The sequence below is a fragment of the Bos indicus x Bos taurus genome, chromosome 17 (assembly GCF_003369695.1).
Source record: "Bos indicus x Bos taurus breed Angus x Brahman F1 hybrid chromosome 17, Bos_hybrid_MaternalHap_v2.0, whole genome shotgun sequence".
NCBI classification, from domain to species: Eukaryota; Metazoa; Chordata; class Mammalia; order Artiodactyla; family Bovidae; genus Bos; species Bos indicus x Bos taurus.
In genome coordinates, this window is record NC_040092.1 from 37504581 (window position 1) to 37526842 (window position 22262).

General features: G+C 34.5%; 1 protein-coding gene, 1 non-coding gene and 1 pseudogene across 2 annotated transcripts in view; all 3 read left to right on the forward strand.

Annotated features, from left to right (window-relative positions):
* ADAD1 (adenosine deaminase domain containing 1) overlaps window positions 1-17847 on the forward strand; it is a 48620-nt gene extending 30773 nt beyond the window's left edge. The window contains exons 11-12 of the mRNA XM_027513541.1: window positions 4117-4249; window positions 17477-17847. Of these exons, the coding sequence (XP_027369342.1) occupies window positions 4117-4249; window positions 17477-17590 (247 nt within the window). The 3' untranslated portion in view covers window positions 17591-17847. The remainder of the gene's footprint in view (window positions 1-4116; window positions 4250-17476) is intronic.
* On the forward strand, window positions 8770-8841 carry TRNAW-CCA. Its single transcript has one exon. It is a non-coding gene; the product is annotated as a tRNA-Trp (tRNA).
* LOC113875199 lies at window positions 10580-10693 on the forward strand (annotated as a pseudogene).
* Window positions 17848-22262: the final 4415 nt, after the last annotated feature.

A 22262-nucleotide genomic window follows, 5' to 3' on the forward strand; every position in this document is an offset into this window, starting at 1 on the left:
TTCTCCAGTGCATGAAAGTGAAAAGTGAAAGTGAAGCCGCTCAGTTGTGTCTGACTCTGTGCGACCCCATGGACTGTAGCCCACCAGGCTCCTCCATCCATGGGATTTTCCATGCAAGAGTACTGGAGTGGGGTGCCATTGCCTTCTCCATGTTGCAGACATTATACTAATTTAAAAACTTTTTTCCTAATAAGACAGGCCTAGAGAGGTTATATAACTTATTGAAGTTACTTAGTAAGTGGTGGAACCAGCATTTGAAGTCAGTTTCCAGAACTTTTATTTCTCTAGTGATCATTATCATTAGAATTATGTAATGTATTTGTTTTAAAAATTTGCTTTTCCCACTGAATCTGAATATCTGAATTTAGGGCTTAGAAATCTGTATTTTTGACAACTTTCCCAAATATTATTTATGTACACTTGAGTGTGAGAACTATTGTACAGTCCTATACTGATTTCTTGGAAAAACCCTGTTAATTGTTGGTTTTTGGTTTTTGGTTTTTCTTTTTACAGATAAAGAGACTGAGATTCAAGCTAGGTTAAATATCTTTCTTAAAATCACCCAACTATTAAGTTAAACAGCTAGGATTCTGATCTGGGTATTTTATTTCTAAAGCCTTTGTTCTTCTCCATAATACATTATGCCTTTTACATATACCTTTGTAATATCCCTAACATTGATTATCAAGTAAAACTAAAATCCTTCTTTTATGTGAACATACATTTATAATGGACTAATGAATAATGTTAAAAGTTTAAGTGCCTAAATTTGCTTTCTTTGTGAGAGACGGATTTAAATTAAGATCCCATACAAATGTTTCTTCAGTCAAGTATGAACTATTGACTATTTTAACTAGTATAAATTATACTGTTTATGCTTTGAATCAGCATAAAGAAGTGTATCTCTGTTAATAACATACAAACAAAGCAGATCTTCTATGAAAGACACTGAAAACAGTTTACTGAAAACATACTTACAAAACAAAATTGAAATTAATGTAAAATGAGCTTAACTCATTTTTTATAGCCAAATGCTTGCTAGGTGATTGCAAACACAGAGAAAACAGATATGATCTAATTATTCAACCCCAAAGTATTACATAAGGCAAAAAACAGTTTAGCAATATAATCCACAAGGAAGAACAGTTCTGAGTAATTGTGCAACAAATAACATGACGTGTCAACATTCATAAAGTAGAAATTACAATAAGATGATAAGTAGAAATATACTATTAGTTAGTGGAGGCAATAATTCACCTCTTTCAGTTAGTGGTAGATTGAATAAGACAGAATAATAAGAATATATCAGTCTTAATATTATAGATTTGATTATAATTAATCTATTAATCTTTAAAATTCTGCACCATAAAAATATAAAATATACCTGCTTTTCAGGAACCTGCAGAACATTAACAAAAATTGACCATACGTTAGGCCACAAAGAACATCTCAAATTCTGAAAAGTAAAGTGATGTAGACAGTATTCTCTGATTGTGATGCAATAAAAGTGTAAATCACATAAAGTCAGAATACTTAGAAACTCCTTTCATTGGGCAAAAGAAGTTCTCTAACTTTTGACTCAGGGAATATAAAATGAAACCATAGAATATTTAGAAAACAGGATGTTTAATACATTGCATTTCAGAACTTTAAGTTATATAGCTAAAGCAAAGCTGAATGGAAAAGCCAGTTCTTTGGATGTTTATATCAACCAATAAAATAGAGTGAAAAATTTTATTATAATACTAGAAATGTAAAATAGAGAACAGATGAAGTTAAAAATGATCATAAAAACTGATTCTGTGGGGGGGAAAAAAGCACTGTCTAATCTCATATAAAATAATGATAAAGGAGTTATCACAGAGAAAATTTAAAGAAATCGTAGGAAACTTCACTGATCACCATGCAAATATATTTGAAAATATGGGTGAAATGTATACATTTCAAGGAAAAGTTATTTCTAAAATTGGTACACAAGAGGAGAAAATCTTACATTATTTTCTTGAGAAAGCTACCAAGAAGATGCCCTACCTCTTTTTCAAAGAAAGCAACATTCTAAGGTGGTTCAGAGGAATGTTATAAACCTTTAAATAGCAGAAACTTCCAATGCTATCTGAAAAGATGGAAAAGATTCAAATGCTTTTCTGAGGCATCATTGATCGTGTATGCATGCTCAGTCATATCTGACTCTTTGTGACCCCATGAAATGTAACCCACCAGGCTCCTATCCATAGTGTTTTTCAGGCAAGAATACTGGACTGGGTTGCCATTTCCTTCTCTAGAGGATCTTATTGACCCAGGGATTGAACCCACATCTCCTGCATCTCTTGCATTGTCAGGCAGATTCTTTACTGCTGAGCCACCTGGGAAGCCCTATATCATTGGTGCTTAAGCTTGATGGAAGATTTCACACCCACCCCCAAAAGTTATAGACCAAACTCACTTTTATATCCAAGCAAAATTGCTAAATATTAGGAAGCAGAACCTTAAAATAATATATTTTATGCAGTACTAAGTGGAAATTTTTCTAGAACTGTGAAGAAAATAACGTAATAAAAATACCAAATTAGAAACTCTTATTAATAAATTTGTTATATTAATTGATGTAGGGGAAAACACCATATTTCATCTTTATAAATTCCAAGAAGACATACAGTATAGCTCTACAACTATTCTTGATAAAAGATACCCAATAAGAAAGTAATAGAGATTTTTGTTAAGAATAAAATGTATCTCTTATTTGTCCAAAAGTGTCATCATGATTCATGATGAAATCTCAGAGTCATTTCTACTAGCATCCAAAATAGGACATTATTGTTTACTGTTGTTGTTGTTATTTAAGATGTTGTTTAATGCATTTAACAAAAGAAAGGAGAGACACAAAATATTGGAAAGGAGGAGGTAAAATGACTGTTTCCATATGGTATCATTTTATACCTGAAAAATCCAAGAGAATCATCTGAAAAAACACTGCAAAAAAAGATATCATGGTGGAAAATTAATATATAGAGATTAGTACATTTTGTTAACAAGAGTGTGTGTTAACTATTGCTGCATATACTATTGTTTTAGAGGCTTAAAACACCAACCACTTTTTACTGCTCCCAAGTCCTTAGGTCAGCTGAGCTGGATTTGGTCAAGCTCTCCCATGTGTGTGGGGTCAGCTGTAGGTCAACTGTAAGGCAGCTTGGCTGATCTTAGAGGGACAGCTGGGCTCTCATCTTCTAGTGGATCAATCTCAGCAGGTTCATATGGTAGAGGAAGGAGTGCCAAGGCATAGAAACACAAACTGCTTGCAGCCCAGGCTTGCAACAGGCACAGAGTATTTTATTGACCAAAACAAGTTACAAGACCAGTCCAAATTCAAGGGGAGGAAGAATAAGCTGTAGTTGTTGATGGAAGAATCTGAAAAATTACATTGTAAAGAGCATACAAACAAGAATAAAGGATTTTGGCAGTTTTTGCAGTCTATCACAAAAACAACTAATGAGAATATATAATGAAGGGAAAGAGTTACAGAAGCAAGAACGCTATAATATGTGAACCTATTTTTATTAGAAACACAGAAAAATATATATATTTACGTGTGTACACATATGCACGTATATATATATGAAGGGTGATGGAGTACATATATTTTACTTTTTTAGGGAGTCAAATTGTACATTAAAATGTATAATTTCATGAGTTTACATACACATATATATATTTGTGTATGTATATATACACACCTGTGTAACCATTACCCCAGTCAAAATTCAGGATGCTTTCTTCATCTCAAAAAAGATTTCTATTCCCTCATCTAGTCAATCCCTGGTAGAATCACTATCTTAATTTGGATCATTATAGATTAATTTTGCCTCAAACAGTAGAAATTTTCCAAATATCCATATTTTTCTTTAATTCTTAATGTAATACTCTGATAACATACACTAATTTTATAAAAGAAATTAGCTTCAGAAAACAGTTAATACTCAGAATAATTTTATATAGAAAATTTCACTATCTGTGCATAATTGAGATAAATATACATTTTGTATTGATTTTAATCCCTGTAAGTGCTAACATAAATCATTAAATAATGATTAGTGATTGTTTCATTCTTTTCTACTTTAGTTCCCCATTTAAAAGTGGTGTGTCAATGGCAAGTCGGCTTTGTAAGGCTGCAATGTTAAGTCGATTTAACCTGCTTGCCAAAGAAGCTAAAAAAGAAGATATACTTGAAGCTAGTACATATCATGCAGCTAAGGTAAGTCTTTAAAAGAATGAAATTGAACATTGAAATAAAAATTTTAAGAAAATAGTACTGTGGTAATTTGATGATGATACATAGCAAAATAATGGTTAAATAATTCTGATATTGCCATGTAGTGGTAAAATTAGATTTTAAATGGATATGTTGGAAATTGGATATGTGAATAAGTTTTACCACTTTTAGTAGCTGCCTCAGTATGGTATGTACTAACCTTGCAATATTGCTAAAAACCTGCTGGTCATACCCAGAAAAACAAAAAGGTAATAAAATCTCTTTTGTGTATGATATTAACTATGTTAACTATAGTATTTCAGTATTCTAAAATAATGCATTACTATATTCATATAAATTACTTTGCTTATATTCCTAAGTTGTGAAACACCTTTGAGTTTGTGATTTGGGGTTAAGTGATATATAGACCCTTTGATATATTTAAAAATACACTTTTTTAGTATTACAAACATAATGCATATTTGAGTAGAGAACTTGGAAATCTTTTCTTAAATGCAGATGGGAAATATAGCTTATAATCCTACCTACTATTCCAGTATGATACTCCTAATCTTAAAAGCATGTTATTTCATTTTCTTGTCATGTATTTATATTTTTTGTGTATATGTGCATGTGTGCACTAAGTCACTTCGGTTGTGTCTGACTTTTTGTGACCTCATAGACTATAACCCAACAGGCTCTGCTGTTCATGGGATTTCCCAGGCAAGAATACTGGAGTGGGTTGCCATTTCCTTCTCCAGGCAATCTTCCCAACCCAGGGATTGAAGTCACATCTTCTGCTTGGCAGGCAGATTCTTTACCTCTGAGCCACCTGGGAAGCTTATGCTCATACTTGATATGCTTTTTAGTTAACTCTTTTTATTCAGTATACTATGAACTGAGCCATGTCATAATATGAAATATCCGTGTTTTCAAGTTATGAAAGACATATTGTTTTTGATAATCTAATTTCCTTTTCAATAACAATATAGTATTGTATAAAAGTCTTAATTTCATCAATATCTTAATGCTCAAACTGTATAATGCTCAAACCTGTAAAGCAATGAATATTAATGGTAGTTAGTTTGTATATACACACATTTTTAAGTATAAAAGCTTACCCTAGACAGTTTCTGACTTTGGCTACATAAAGAGGTTTCAAGTCATCTCTGTAAAAAAAAACAGAGATTATCTCTGTGATAAAATTGGACAAATTAGTCAAGATAAAAACCCTTTTCACAACTCTGGAAATTGACTAAAGGCGGAAAACACATTGGAAATTGTATATTCTTGTAAAACTTAGATCTCTGGGAACGAACAGCAGGAATTTGTGAAACCTTTGCCCAAAGGTGTTCCTGTTCTCTCTCCTCTCTCTCTGATAGTTTGAATAGCAAGAACTATAGTTTTATGAGATTGAGAATGCCACCAAAAGTAGTAGATTTTCTGGACTTGATTTTGGGCAAGAGGGTGAGCATTCGTCACTTTTTCAACTAAATGTGCCAAACCTGGTAGGGAGAAAAATGGCAAAAATCAATAACTGATGCAAGGTTGCAGTCCTGGTTGGAGCAAGTGGTATACAAAAGAGTAACTTAACAGGTAGATATTGGAAATGAAAGAGCCATGGAAGAGTTGAAAGAAATTCTCTACATATCCTTGGTTGACCAAGAAATTACACTCAGGTGCAAGTGAGACTAAAGAGAACCCAGAAAAGAGTTAAAAGTGTGAAATAGAACTGCCTGCAACATTAAATACACTGTACCACCCATCCCTCCCCAAATTAACTGATCAGAAGAAGGTAGAAGTCTTATAAGTTTAAGGTGTTGAGTGTAATGCCTGCTGAAATCATTTGCTTATCACTAAGCTTTGCAGTTTATCACAATAGAACTGGACATGGAACAACAGACTGGTTCCAAATAGGAAAAGGAGTACATCAAGGCTGTATATTGTCACCATGTTTATTTAACTTATATGCGGAGTACATCAGGAGAAATGCTGGGCTGGAGGAAGCACAAGCTGGAATCAAGATTGCTGGGAGAAATATCAATAACCTTAGGTATGCAGATGACACCACCCTTACGGCAGAAAGTGAAGAAGAACTAAAGAGCCTCTTGATGAAAGTGAAAGAGGAGAGTGAAAAAGTTGGCTTAAAGCTCAGCCTTCAGAAAACTAAGATCATGGCATCTGGTCCCATCACTTCATGGCAAATAGATGGGGAAACAGTGGAAAGAATGTCTGACTTTTTTTTCTGGGCTCCAAATCACTGCAGATGGTGATTGCAGCCATGGAATTAAAAGATGCTTACTCCTTGGAAGAAAAATTATGACCAACCTAGACAGCATATTAAAAAGCAGAGACATTACTTTGCCAACAAAGGTCCATCTAGTCAAGGCTATGGTTTTTCCAGTGGTTATGTATGGATGTGAGAGTTGGATTATAAAGAAAGCTGAGTGCTGAAGAATTGATGCTTTTGAACTGCATTGTTGGAGAAAACTTGAGAGTCCCTTGGACTGCAAGGAGAGCCAACCAGTCCATCCTAAAGGAGATCAGTCCTGGGTGTTCATTGGAAGGACTGATGCTGAAGCTGAAACTCCAATACTTTGGCCACCTCATGCAAAGAGCTGACTCATTGGAAAAGACCCTGATGCTGGGAAAGATTGAGGGCAGGAGGAGAAGGGGGGACGACAGAGGATGAGATGGTTGGATGGCATCACTGACTCGATGGACATAGGTTTGGGTGCACTCCGGGAGTTGGTGATGGACAGGGAGGCCTGGCGTGCTGTGATTCATGGGTCGCAAAGAGTCGGACACGACTGAGTGACTGAACTGAACTGAAGCTTTGCAGATACCTGGTAACTACTAGGAAACCAGGCTAAAACAGAAACTGGAAAGAGACAGTACACACCATAGATGAAAACAGAGCTTATGATTTCAACATGCAGAAAACCAAAACCTTGTAGAAAAATAGAATCCAGAGTTTCTATATTATCCAAAAGTCTCTTTCACCCCAAAAGTTTGAGATATGTAAAAACAGGAAAGTAAAATAAAATTTATACTTAGGAAGAGTAACATTCAAAAGAAACTGGTTCTGAGAGGATTCCAGTTTTGAACACAGCAAAGTCTTCAAAGCAACTGTTATAAATATATTCAAGTTATTAAAGAAAAGTGTAACAATGTTTCAGTAAACAGGTAATCTCAGCAGAGAAATAGAAACTCAAAAAACAGAAAAGGCAAAAGTCAAAAAACTCAAAACTCCTAAAAAAACCCAGATGAATATTCCAGTACTGAAACAATAAATAACAAGTGAAATGAGTAATTCTCTAGATGGACTCAACAGTACATGTGAGATTGCAGAAAAATATCAATGGGCTTTGAAGATAGATCAAAATAATTTTAAAGGACAGATGAAGCAAATAAAAGAAAATTTTACAGAACTTCAGAGACTTGTGGAACAATATTAAGTCTACCAACTTATGTTTACTAGAAATTCTACAGAAAAAGAGAAAAGGATCAATAAAAATATTTGAAAAATTACTGAAAAAAATTCCCATATTTGATGAAAAACATTAGCAGGCCCAAGATGCTCAAAAAAATCCCAAGAAAGAAAAAAAGAAAAAAAAAAGATTCATATCTACATACATCACAGGCAAGCTGATTAAGATCAAGACAAAGAGAAAATCTTGAGTTTTTGTGTATTACCAGGATTATGTCAGTATCAATCTGAAGTAAACTATGGTAAGAAAAAGAAGCATATTGTAATTCCTGAAGTAGTCATGAAAACAATAACTTGAAAGCTATTGCTAAAATATCAGCAGAGGAATTAAAATATTGTCCTAAAAAATGCATTTTTAAAAAGACTAGAAGGCAGTAAAGCAGCAAAGAAATAAAAGACCCAGGACTTGGAAAATAAGTAGTGAAATGGCAGACATAAATCCACTTACCAATAATTATTAAAACATTAAATTTGAATATTCTAAAATCTCAAAAATGACAGAATAATCTCAGTTTGTTTCTAAGGCAAACCACTCGATATCACAGTAATCCAAGTCTATGCCCCAACCTCTAATGCCGAAGAAGCTGAATGTTTCTATGAACGCCTACAAGACCTTCTAGAACTAACACCAAGAAAAGGTGTCCTTTTCATCATAGGGGATGAGAATGCAAAAATAGGAACTCAGGAGATACCTGGAGTGACAGACATGTTTGGCCTTGGAGTACAAAATGAAGCAGGGCAAACGCCAACAGAATTTTGCCAAGAGAACGCACTGGTTATAGAAAACACCCTATTCCAATAACACAGAGATGACTACACATGTGGTCAATACTGAAATCAGATTGATTATATTCTTTGGAGCCAAAGATGGAGAAGCTCCATACAGTCAGCAAAAACAGGACCTAGAACTGACTGTGGCTCAGATTGTGAGCTCCTTATTGCAAAATTCAGCCTCAAATTGAAAAAAGTAGGGAAAACCACTCAGTTATTAGGTATGACCTAAATCAAATACCTTTTGATTATACACCAGGCTTCCCAGGTGGCTCAGAGGTTAAAGCATCTGCCTCCAATGCAGGAGACCCAGGTTCGATCCCTGGGTTGGGAAGATCCCCTGTAGAAGGAAATGGCACCCCACTCCAGTATTCTTGCCTGGAGAATCCCAAGGTCAGAGGAGCCTGGTAGGCAACAGTCCACGGGGTCGCAAAGAGTCAGACATGAGTGAGTGACTTCACTTTCTCTTATGATTATACAGTGGAAGGGATGATTAAATCTGATAGAGTGCCTAAAGAACTATGGATGGACGTTTGTAACATTGTACAGGAGGCAGTGACGAAAACCATCCCAAAGGAAAAGAACTGCAAGAAAGCAAAGTTATCTGAGGAAGCTTAACAAACAGCTGAGGAAAGAAGACAAACGAAAGGCAAGGGAGAAAGGGAATGATATACCCAGCTGAGTGCGGAGTTCCAGAGAATAGCAAGGAGAGATAAGAAAGGCTTCTTCAGTGAACAATGCAAAAAAAAAAAAAATAGAGGAAAACAATAGAATTTGAAAGACTAGAGATCTCTTCAAGAAAATTTTCGAGATACTAAGGGAACATTTCGTACAAGGATGGACACAATAAAGGACAGAAACGGGAAAGACCTAACAGAAGCAGAAGAGATTAAGAAGAGGTGGAAAAAATACACAGAAGAACTATACGAAAAAGATCTTAATGACCCAGAAAACCATGATAGTGTGGTCACTCTCCGAGGGCCAGACATTCTAGAGTGTAAATTCAGGGGGGTCTTAGGAAGCATTATGATGAACAAAGCTAGTGGAGGTGATGGAATTCCAGCTGAACTATTTCAATCGTAAAATATGATGATGTTAAAGAAAAAGTAAAAGAATTCCAGAAAAACATCCACTTCTGCCTCATTGATTACACTAAAGCCTTTGACCGTGTGGATCACAACAAACTGTGGAAAATTCTTAAAGAGATGGCAATACCAGACCATCTTACCTGCCTCCTGAGAAACCTGTATGCAGGTCAAGAAACAACAATTAGAACTGGACATGGAACAATGGGTTGGTTCACAATTGGGAAAGGGGTAGGTCAAGGCTGTGTATTGCCACCCTGCTTATTTAACTGATATGCAGAATACATCATGAGTAGATTGAAAACAGAGGATGAAAAAAAAAAGACATACCATGCAAACAATAGCAATAATTTAGCTGGAGTCTGTATATTAATGTCAAACACACATCAAGATGAGAAATAATACGAGAAACAAAGAGTAACATATTAGTGGTAATACACTACTGTTGTTCCAAATGTTGTTAGTATACAACAGGTAAGTATTGCTATGTGGGTATAACAGTGGAACCTCAAAATGTATAAGCAAAACCTGTAGCATTTAAAGGTTAAATGGAAAGTTCTACAGTTATAGTTGGAGGTTTTAATTAATATTCTTGTCTTAGTAATTGATAGTACAACTAGAGAGAAAATCAGTAAGAATATAGAAGGCTTGGAATACTGCAGTCCAACCAAACCAAACACTATTTTCTGCACAACAGCAGAATATACCTTCTTTTCAAATATACATGGAGCATTCTCCACTACAGACCATGTAGGCCGTAAAGCAAGTCCCAATAAGTTCAAAAGTGTTGAAATTATAAAACTTATGCTGTAACTACTGTACAGTTAAATTAGAAATCAAGGATAAAAATTAAAATTTAAAAAATATAAGAAGTGTTTAGAAATACATAGCCTTAAGTGCTTACATTAGGAAGAGAACCATAAAAATCAGTTATTTAAGCTTCCACCTAAAGAAGTTAGAAGAAGAGTGTATTTTAAAAAAATAAGAGTGCTTGCTTTGGCAGCACATATACTAAAATTGAAACGATACAGAGAAGACTAACAACATACATGGCCCTTGTGCAAGGATGACATGCAAATTCATGAAGTGTAAAGTATTTTAAAAAGAGATGAAATAATATAGGATAGGTTGGAAACTAGGTAAAAACAGAAAAGGAAAACATACAGAAAAATCAGTGAACTCAAAAGTTGGTTCATTGAGAAAATCAGCACAGTTGATAATCCTTTAGACTGCGAAATAAGAGCACAAATGATCAAAATCTTGAAGGAAAGAAGGGTCATCACTGAAGAGCCCAAAGAGCTAAAAAAAATTATAAGGAAATACTACAAACAACTTTTGTCAACAAATTAAACAAGTTAGATGAAATGAGCACATTCCTAGAAAGACAAATTATAAAACTTAACTAAGAGAACATATAAATTGAACTAATATAAAGAGATTAAATTATTAATTAAAATTCTTTAAAGAAAAGTGAAAGTGCAGTTATGAATTCACTTGTGAATTTTATCAAATGTAAAAACAAAGATTAACATAAATCATACAAAAAATATTAAAGTAAAGGAGCAGCGAGTGCTTCCCAACTCATTTTATAAGGCAGTATTAAAAACCCTGATACCAGAAGTGGGCAGAAACATCATAAGAAGTGAAAACTATAAATCAGAATCTCTTAGGAACATAAATGTAAAAATTCTTTTTTTTTTAAATTTTATTTTATTTTTAAACTTTACATAATTGTATTAGTTTTGCCAAATATCAAAATGAATCCGCCACAGGTATACATGTGTTCCCCATCCTGAACCTTCCTCCCTCCTCCCTCCCCATACCATCCCTCTGGGTCGTCCCAGTGCACTAGCCCCAAGCATCCAGTATCGTGTATTGAACCTGGACTGGCAACTTGTTTCTTACATGATATTTTACATGTTTCAGTGTCATTCCCCCAAATCTTCCCACCCTCTCCCTCTCCCACAGAGTCCATAAGACTGTTCTATACATCAGTGTCTCTTTTGCTGTCTCGTACACCGGGTTATTGTTACCATCTTTCTAAATTCCATATATATTCGTTAGTATACTGTATTGGTGTTTTTCCTTCTGGCTTACTTCACTCTGTATAATAGGCTCCAGTTTCATCCACCTCATTAGAACTGATTCAAATGTATTCTTTTTAAGTTTAAGGCTGAGTAATACTCCATTGTGTATATGTACCACAGCTTTCTTATCCATTCATCTGCTGATGGACATCTAGGTTGCTTCCATGTCCTGGCTATTATAAACAGTGCTGCGATGAACATTGGGGTACACGTGTCTCTTTCCCTTCTGGTTTCCTCAGTGTGTATGCCCAGCAGTGGGATTGCTGGGTCATAAGGCAGTTCTATTTCCAGATTTTTAAGGAATCTCCACACTGTTCTCCATAGTGGCTGTACTAGTTTGCATTCCCACCAACAGTGTAAGAGGGTTCCCTTTTCTCCACACCCTCTCCAGCATTTATTGCTTGTAGACTTTTGGATCACAGCCATTCTGCCTGGTGTGAAATGGTACCTCATAGTGGTTTTGATTTGCATTTCTCTGATAATGAGTGATGTTGAGCATCTTTTCATGTGTTTGTTAGCCATCTGTATGTCTTCTTTGGAGAACTGTCTATTTAGTTCTTTGGCCCATTTTTTGATTGGGTTGTTTATTTTTCTGGAATTGAGCTGTAGGAGTTGCTTGTATATTTTTGAGATTAGTTGTTTGTCAGTTGCTTCATTTGCTATTATTTTCTCCCATTCTGAAGGCTGTCTTTTCACCTTGCTAATAGTTTCCTTTGATGTGCAGAAGCTTTTAAGGTTAATTAGGTCCCATTTGTTTATTTTTGCTTTTATTTCCAATATTCTGGGAGGTGGGTCATAGAGGATCCTGCTGTGATGTATGTCAGAGAGTGTTTTGCCTATGTTCTCCTCTAGGAGTTTTATAGTTTCTGGTCTTATGTTTAGATCTTTAATCCATTTTGAGTTTATTTTGGTGAATGGTATTAGAAAGTGGTCTAGTTTCATTCTTTTACAAGTGGTTGACCAGATTTCCCAGCACCACTTGTTAAAGAGATTGTCTTTAATCCATTGTATATTCTTGCCTCCTTTGTCAAAGATAAGGTGTCCATATGTGCGTGGATTTATCTCTGGGCTTTCTATTTTATTCCATTGATCTATATTTCTGTCTTTGTGCCAGTACCATACTGTCTTGATGACTGTGGCTTTGTAGTAGAGCCTGAAGTCAGGTAGGTTGATTCCTCCAGTTCCATTCTTCTTTCTCAAGATCACTTTGGCTATTCGAGGTTTTTTGTATTTCCATACAAATTGTGAAATTATTTGTTCTAGCTCTGTGAAGAATACTGTTGGTAGCTTGATAGGGATTGCGTTGAATCTACAAATTGCTTTGGGTAGTATACTCATTTTCACTATATTGATTCTTCCAATCCATGAACATGGTATATTTCTCCATCTATTAGTGTTCTCTTTGATTTCTTTCACCAGTGTTTTATAGTTTTCTATATACAGGTCTTTAGTTTCTTTAGGTAGATATTTCCTAAGTATTTTATTCTTTCCGTTGCAATGGTGAATGGAATTGTTTCCTTAATTTCTCTTTCTGTTTTCTCATTATTAGTGTATAGGAATGCAAGGGATTTCTGTGTGTTGATTTTATATCCTGCAACTTTACTATAGTCATTGATTATTTCTAGTAATTCTCTGGTGGAATCTTTAGGGTTTTCTATGTAGAGGATCATGTCATCTGCAAATAGTGAGAGTTTTACTTCTTCTTTTCCAATTTGGATTCCTTTTATTTCTTTTTCTGCTCTGATTGCTGTGGCCAAAACTTCCAAAACTATGTTGAATAGTAATGGTGAAAGTGGGCACCCTTGTCTTTGTTCCTGACTTTAGAGGAAATGCTTTCAATTTTTCACCATTGAGGATAATGTTTGCTGTGGGTTTGTCATATATAGCTTTTATTATGTTGAGGTATGTTCCTTCTATTCCTGCTTTCTGGAGAGTTTTTATCATAAATGGATGTTGAATTTTGTCAAAGGCTTTCTCTGCATCTATTGAGATAATCATATGGTTTTTATTTTTCAATTTGTTAATGTGGTGTATTACATTGATTGATTTGCGGATATTGAAGAATCCTTGCATCCCTGGGATAAAGCCCACTTGATCATGGTGTATGATCTTTTTAATGTGTTGTTGGATTCTGATTGCTAGAATTTTGTTAAGGATTTTTGCATCTATGTTCATCAGTGATATTGGCCTACTATCAACAATTATATGCCAATAAAATGGACAACGTGGAAGAAATGGACAAATTCTTAGAGAAGTACAACTTTCCAAAATTCGACCAGGAAGAAATAGAAAATTTTAACAGACCCATCACAAGCATGGAAATTGAAACTGTAATCAGAAATCTTCCAGCAAACAAAAGCCCAGGTCCAGACGGCTTCACAGCTGAATTCTACCAAAAATTTAGAGAAGAGCTAGCACCTATCCTACTCAAACTCTTCCAAAAAATTGCAGAGGAAGGTAAACTTCCAAACTCATTCTATGAGGCCACCATCACCCTAATACTAAAACCTGACAAAGATCCCACAAAAAAAAATTCTTTATAAGATATTGACAAACCAAATCCAGCAACATACAGAAAGGATTATATACAAAGGAGGTTTATTCCAGGAATGCAAGGGTGATTTAACACCAGAAAATCATTTGATATGTTATGTGAATATTTTTAAGTTCAAAACCTGTTTATCTCAATAGACGTACATAATACATTTGACAAAATTTAACACCTATTCACAGTAGAAACACTGAATAAATAAGAAATAGAACTTCCTCTACTAGATAAAGGGCATCAGTGAAAATCTGCAGTTTACATGACAGTGCTGAAGGCTGAATACTCTTTCCCTTTGCTCTCACCACTTCTAGTCAACATTGATCTGTAGGTTCTAGCCAATGCAGTAACGCAAGAGAAGGAAAGAAAAGGCATCCAAACTGGGAAGGAAGTAGAAAAACTGTCCTTATTCCTAAATAATCTTGTATGTACAATATCCTATGGAATCGACCAAAAACAAACAGCTATATCATGTGTGAATTTAGCATACAGTATAAGAACAACATAGAAGAATAAATTGTATATCTATATGTTAAGAATGAACACTCTAAAATTAAACTCGAAAAAAGTTTTATCCATAACAGTGTGTAAAAAAATTAGGAATAAATTTAACAAAAGAACTATAAGACCTGTACATGAAAAATAATGAAACATTGCTGAGAGAAACTTGTAAAGACCTAAATAAATGGAGAAATGTACCATTTCATAGATTGGAAAACTCTATTTTTAGAATGTCAGTTCTCTCCTAAATAATCTGTTGATTCAAGGCAAGCTCTTATCAAAATCTCAGTAAGCTTTTGTATAGAAATTGACAAGCTGATTATAGAATTTATATATAAACCCAACGGACATAGAACCAAAACAATTTTTAAAAAGGAAGCAAAATGATAGAGTTACCCTACCTAGTTTCCACAATTTAACATAAAGCCACAGTAATCAAGAAAATGTATCGATTTAGCAATAGACATAAAGATCAATAAACACAGTAAGAGACCAGAGATAAACCCACACACTTACAATCAATTGATTTTGTGCAAAGGTGTCAAGGGAATTAAGTGGGAGAGAGGACAGTCTTTTCAACAAATGGTAATAGAACGGTTGAGTATTTGAGAACAAATTAACCTAGACTTATATCAGTTATACAAAAATCTCAAAATGGATCATAGAACTAAGAGCGCTAAAAACTATACCACTTGCAAAGAAAATGTGGGAAAATATTTTATTTTCTTGGGCTCTAAAATTACTCCAAAATGACTGCAACCATGAACTTAAAAGTCACTTGCTCCATGGAAGGCAAGCTATGACAAACCTAGACAGTGTGTTAAAAAGCAGAGATGTCACTTTGCCAACAGAGGTCCATATAGTCAAAGGTATGGTTTATACATGTATAAACGATGTACAAACTACATGTACATGTAGTAGTCATGTTGGACCATAAAGAAGGGTAGGCATCGAAGAATTAATGCTTTTGAATTGTGGTGCTGGAGAAGACTTTTGAAAGTCCCTTGGAGAGCAAGATCTAAACAGTCAATCCTAAAGGAAATCAACCCTGAATAATCATTAGATGGGCTGATGCTGAAGCTCCAATACTTTGGCTACCTGATGTGAAGAACCAACTCATTGGAAAAGACTCTGATGCTGGGAAAGATTCACAGCAAAAGGAGAAGGGAGCAGCAGAGGATGAAATGGTTAGATGGCATCACTGACTCAATGGACATAAGTTTGGGCAAACTTCGGAAGGTAGTGAAGGACAGAGGAGCCTGGCGTGCTGCTGTCCATGGGGTTGCAAAGAGTCGGACACAACTTAGCAACTGAACAACAACAACAACAAAATTTGTCTTCCTGCGTTAGGCAAATTTTTCTTAGATATGGCATCAAACATGTAATCCATAAAAGAAAAAATTGGTGGAGTCCAGAATTTAAAACTTGCATTTCAAAAGTCATCATTAAGAAAATGAAAACATAAGCCACAGAATGGAAGGAAATACTTAAAATCATAAATTTGACAAAGGTCTTGGATCTAGAATAAAGAACTCTTACAAATCATTAAGTGGACAAACCACTCAACTTTTCCAAGTGGTAAAGAATATATGTGGATGGCTAATACACATATAAAGGTGTTCATCCTGATTAGTCATTAGAGAAATGCAAAACCAAACCACAGTGAGATACCACTTCACACCTACTAAAATCCAAAAGTCTGGTTGTACTGCATGTTGTTGCGGAGAAACTAGAAACCTCTTTCACTGCCGATGGGAATGTAAAAGGTTTTAAAATACTTTGGAAAACAGTTTGGCAGTTTGTTTTGTAAACTTAGCATGTGATCCAGCACTCCCACTGATATTTATAGGAGAAGCAAAAACTTATATCCACCAAAGACTGGTACATAAATGTTTACAGCATCATTATTTATAGTAGCCAAGCCCTGGAAACAACACAGATGTTCATCAGCTGGTGACTGCATAAGCAATGTGATATATCTATTTGATGGAATACCAATCAACAATAAAGAACAAACTGATACATCAGACAATAGGAATGAATCTGAAAATGGTATGCTAATTTAAAGAAACCTGACACAGAAGAGTACATGCTGTGTTGATCACTTTCTATGAAATTTCTACGAAAAGCAAAATTCTGGGGACAGAAAGTAGATTCATGATTGCCTGAGACTGGGGCTTAGAAGTACAGATTTACTGTATATGAGCACAGTGGAACTTTTTACATGTAATGAAATTATTTTAAAACTGGGCTGTGATGGTTGCACACCTATATCAATTTCATAAAAATACCCACATCAAACTGAACACTTACCAATGGATGAATTTACCATTGGGTGAATTTATGGTATACAAATTTTACCTAAATCTGGTTTTTCTTTTTTAAAGTTTATCAGTATGTTTATTTATTTAAAAAGTAAAAGGAAATAAGCCAAAATATTCTAGTTATCTATAGTTTGGGAATTATAAGCGAGTTTTTTTTACTTCTTTGAATATTCTTTTTCAAGTTTTCTGTAATGAGTATCATTACTCTTTTAATTGCAAATATTAAAAAAGAAGGAAAATTATCTCTTAGGAGTGTTGAGAATAATTTTTAGTTTCAGAAACAATACTGAAGGAAATGGAAATTCAGAAAGATTTTTCATAATGTTTATAGTGTTAAACTAAAGAAAGATGATTAAGGCTAATTAATTTCTTTTCATAAGCCAAATTCTGCCTATATTCTGTAATTTACTGTTTTTTCTTTCTGTAGCGTATGTCTGGATCCTATCAAGAAGCTAAAACTTTGTTGAAATCCTACTTACAGCAACATGGCTATGGCTCCTGGATTGTGAAATCTCCCTGTATAGAGCAATTTAGTATGTGAATTAAGCAATCCATTGTCATATTAAAAATCTTTTTTTGTGTGTACTTTGACTACTAAATATTGGTGGTTTTTAGATTTCAAAATCAGTCTTGCTATAGCAGTGTTCAGAGATTGCTAAAACTTCGTAAATATTTATGTCAATTTACGTTGAAACATTTGAACTTTTTTTTTTAGTAATTACCTGCTTCATTATGTAGCTATTTTGTATTTTTTATAGACATTACAAAGCCATTACCATTTTGTAATTTAAAAGAAAATTTCTTTTAATTTTTGTACTTTAAAGTTACTTGTTCAGCAAAGATATTCACTGTGTCCTGGTGTCTCACTCAAAATTTTTTTTTTAATTAAAAATTGGAATCCAAGAATACAAATAATAATTCTTACTCATTTGTTGATTAAAGCAACAGACACTTGAATGTCTAATATTTGCCAATAATCATAGTAAAAAATAGTAATTAAAATATCATTTCTCATGTCAGAGAAATTTATGAAATCAAATTGAACATAAAAATTCAGAGAAATATTAACCATGTTAGGGAGTACTTTGATAAATTATTCTGATTAGTAAAGGATTATTATAAATGTTTTAAGATTACCTATTTTCAGGTCTTCTGTAAGATCCATTCAAATGTTATTCTTTATAATTTAGATTAGTAAGAATTTCTAATAATAGGTCAATAAAATATTGTTTAGCTTTATATTTGTATTTGTTTATATAGCTAGATGAAAAGAGAAAGTTTAGTTACTCTTGGTTAGGACATATATCTTTAGTGAAATTGAGTTTGTTCTCTTAAAATCTCTTCCTTAGATTAAATCACAGATGGATTAAACATTGATTCTCAAGACTTTGTTCCTCTTAGCTTGGATCTTTATTAAACTACTAGGTCTCACTCCAACTCTAGCCAAGATGAACTGTTATAATTTCTGATAAGATTAATGTAGGGCTTTGTTTTTGTTGTTGTTGTTTTAGTTTTGGGGTTTGTTTTTTGTCTATTCTAAAAGTATAATAGAGCTTAGTTGATGAACATTGAAATCGTCCTGGATAGAAAGACATACATGTCTTTCAGTAGACTAGATTCTATATTTATTAATAGATTGAATCATGTGAAATTGCCATTTCAGGGGAGAGGGTAGGTAAAAAACGATCAAATATGAGCAATTTCATGTCAGCATACATATACTATTATTAATAATAAGTTTAATTTCCATCAAATAGATGATATTTAGTGTTTTTTTTCTGAATTGATATTTCCTTGTTAAGTCTTTTCAGTTTCTTGTCTGGGTTGATTCCTTCCACAGCTAATTTACAGCCTTAATTTCTATTACTTTAACTTCTCTTTGATAGTAAATTTCCTGTGAATATACAGCATGTTTCATCTTTTCTTGGCTCTTCACATCTGTGGATATTTTGCTTTTGTCTAAATTAGGAAAAGCACAAAATGGTTAACATTTGCCTAAATAGTGAAAGATCATGTTAGACAATTTATTTCCTCAAGAAAAATGTTTAATTTTAAGGGTTAGGTAAAACATATACCCAGCTATTTTACAGATAGGATCCAGTAAGGACTACTGATTTCTTTAACAAGTAGTCACTGAGTGTCTCTGTACATTATGTCTACTTAATTTATATATGGTATTTTGAAGTGGAGAAAGATTGTATCTCAAGAGGGATAAGCTAGATAAAGAATAAAGGAGATGACATTTAGTAGAAGGCAGTCATTTAGCAGAAAGGGTAGGATACAGATGTGAAACCCAACATTGGCTATTATGACTCTGACAGTTGTAAATTATTTAATCTTTTGTAGCTCAGGTTTTTTTCTTTGCAAGGAGGAAATTGGTTCTAGTGGTTATTATTCTTTGTTCAGGGATGGAAGCTTGATAGGGCTTCAGGGTTCATCAAAAGTGGAAATGCTTATTGTTTTTTCTCTGTAATATGTATTGGGTTGTACAAAATGTTTTGCTTGAAAAAAACAAACTTCTTTTCTAACATAAATCATAAGTAACGTTTAGTTTATAAGCATTCTGAGCACAGTATTTAATTTATAAGCACAATAAAATATTTGTGGCAGATATTTGTCAAAGATTTATATTAAAAAGTTGATAATTATGAAATACATTTATGCAGCAGGATCAGGGTTAAGCTATTTTTCAATACAGAAAGAAAATTTTCTGTAAAATTCATTCATTTTAAGTGTTCTGTTGGGAAAAGTAAAGCTAGACTTCTAAACCTCTACTTCTAAAGTTGCTCAAAACCCATTAAACTAGTTGCATCTAAGTTAAAGTCCTCTTTTTAGCTCTAAGGTTCTGTTATCTGAGGCAAACATTGAAGGATGGGTAAAATTTAGAAGGCTGAAATTAAAGAGAGAATGCATTCCACTTGGAAATGATAAAGCAAAGATTAGAAGGATAATGTTAACAGTGTTTGAGTCTAGAATTTAGAACACAGGATGGAAGATGTTGAGAGATGAATCTAGAAGATGTTCTCAGTTTGGTAGGCAGAGGGAGTTCGTGAGAGATTTCTTATAGGGAAGTGACCTACACTGAAACACAATTTCACAATGTCTTCTTTGTTTTCTTATTATGGAAATTTTCAGAGATATAAAAATAGAAAGTAGCACCCATCACACCAGCTTATTAAAGCATGGCAATCTCATTCCATATATACCTCCCAAAGATAGATTATATTAGAATAGATATCAGACATTCATCTGTAAATACTTTGATATGTATCTGTAAAATATGAACACTTTTTAATACAAAATTCTATTAGTATACCTTAAAAATTAATAGTAATTCTCCATCTCATAAATGTTGTATATATTGTTGGAATCAGAATCAAAATTATATCCATGTATTGGAATTTGAATTTTTGTTAAATATCTATTAATCTACAGATTTCTTCTCATTATTTTTTTCTTTTGACTTAGTTCTTGAAAAAAACTGGGTCCTTTGCAGAGTTTCTCACAATCTTATTTTTGCTGCTTTTATCTCCATGGTATCATTTGACATTTGTCTGTCCTCTGTATTTCCAGAAAACAGTAAATTCAGGTTTAATTTTTTAGCAAAAATACTTCACAGGCAGTATTGTGTGCTTTCTGTTAGAAAGCTTTCTGGGTTGTCTATCTTTTGTGATGTAGCCATCATTGATGAGTCTTGTCTAAATCCATTATTAGGGATTGTGGATTATACTCAAATTATCTCATTACCTGGAATGCTTTGACTTTAAAAATGTCCACTTCTCAGTTATTTGATTACTGAGGTATAGTTGGTACAGAAAAGAATGGATTATTTCTCTTTCTTGATGTTTTTTGAATAGTTAATTCTCTGTCATCCTTTAAAGTTGACCAAACAGTGCTTTTTAGTATCATTATGAATTTAAACATGTCTCCTAGTCTATCCACATTGTTGTAAATGGCATTTTCAATCTTTTTTTATTGCTGAGTAGCATTTGATTTTTTACTGCTGCTGCTACTGCTAAGTCGCTTCAGTCGTGTCCGACTCTATGCAACCCCATGGACGGCAGCCCACCAGGCTCCCCCGGTCCCTGGGAGTCTCCAGGCAAGAACACTGGAGTGGGTTGCCATTTTCTTCTCCAATGCATGAAAGTGAAAAGTGAAAGTGAAGTCGCTCATTCTTGTCCGACTCTCAGCTACCCCACGGACTGCAGCCTTCCAGGCTCCTCCGTCCATGGGATTTTCCAGGCAAGAGTACTGGAATGGGGTGCCATTGCCTTCTCGAGTAGTACTCAAATTGCCTGGCACCCCACTCCAGTACTCTTGCCTGGAAAATCCCATGGACGGAGGGGCCTGGTAGGCTGCAGTCCATGGGGTCGCTAAGAGTCGGATACGACTGAGCAACTTCACTTTGACTTTTCACTTTCATGCATTGGAGAAGGAAATGGCAGCCCACTCCAATGTTCTTGCCTGGAGAATCCCAGGGATGGGGGAGCCTGGTGGGCTGCCATCCATGGGGTCACACAGAGTCGGACACGACTGAAGTGACTTAGCGGCAGCAAATTGCCAGCATCTGTTGGATCTTAGAAAAAAGCAAGAGAGTTCCAGAAAAACACCCACTCCTGCTTTATTGACTATGCTAAAGCCTTTGACTGTGTGGATCACAACAGACTGTGGAAAATTCTTAAACAGATGGGAATACCAGACTACCTTACCTGCCTCCTGGGAAACCTGTATGCAGGTCAAGAAGCAACAGTTAGAACTGGACATGGAATAATGGACTGGTTCCTAAATGGGAAAGGAGTACAATAAGGCTGTATATTGTCACCCTTCTTAATTAACTTATATGCAGAATACATCATGAGAAATGCTGGCCTGGATGAAACAAGTTGGACTCAAGATTGTGGGGAGAATCAAGATTGCTGGGAGAAATATCAATAACCTCAGATATGCAGATGATACTACCTTTATGGCAGAAAGCAAAGAGGAACTGAAGAGCTTCTTGATGAAAGTGAAAGAGAATGAAAAAGCTGGCTTAAAACTCAACATTCAAAAAATGAAGATCATGGCATCCAGTCCATCACTTCATGGCAAATAGATCAGGAAACAATGGAAACAGTGACAGACTTGATGTTCTTGGACTCCAAAATCACTGCAGATGGTGACTACAGCCATGATATTAAAGGACACTTGCTCCTTGGAAGAAGAGCTATAACAAA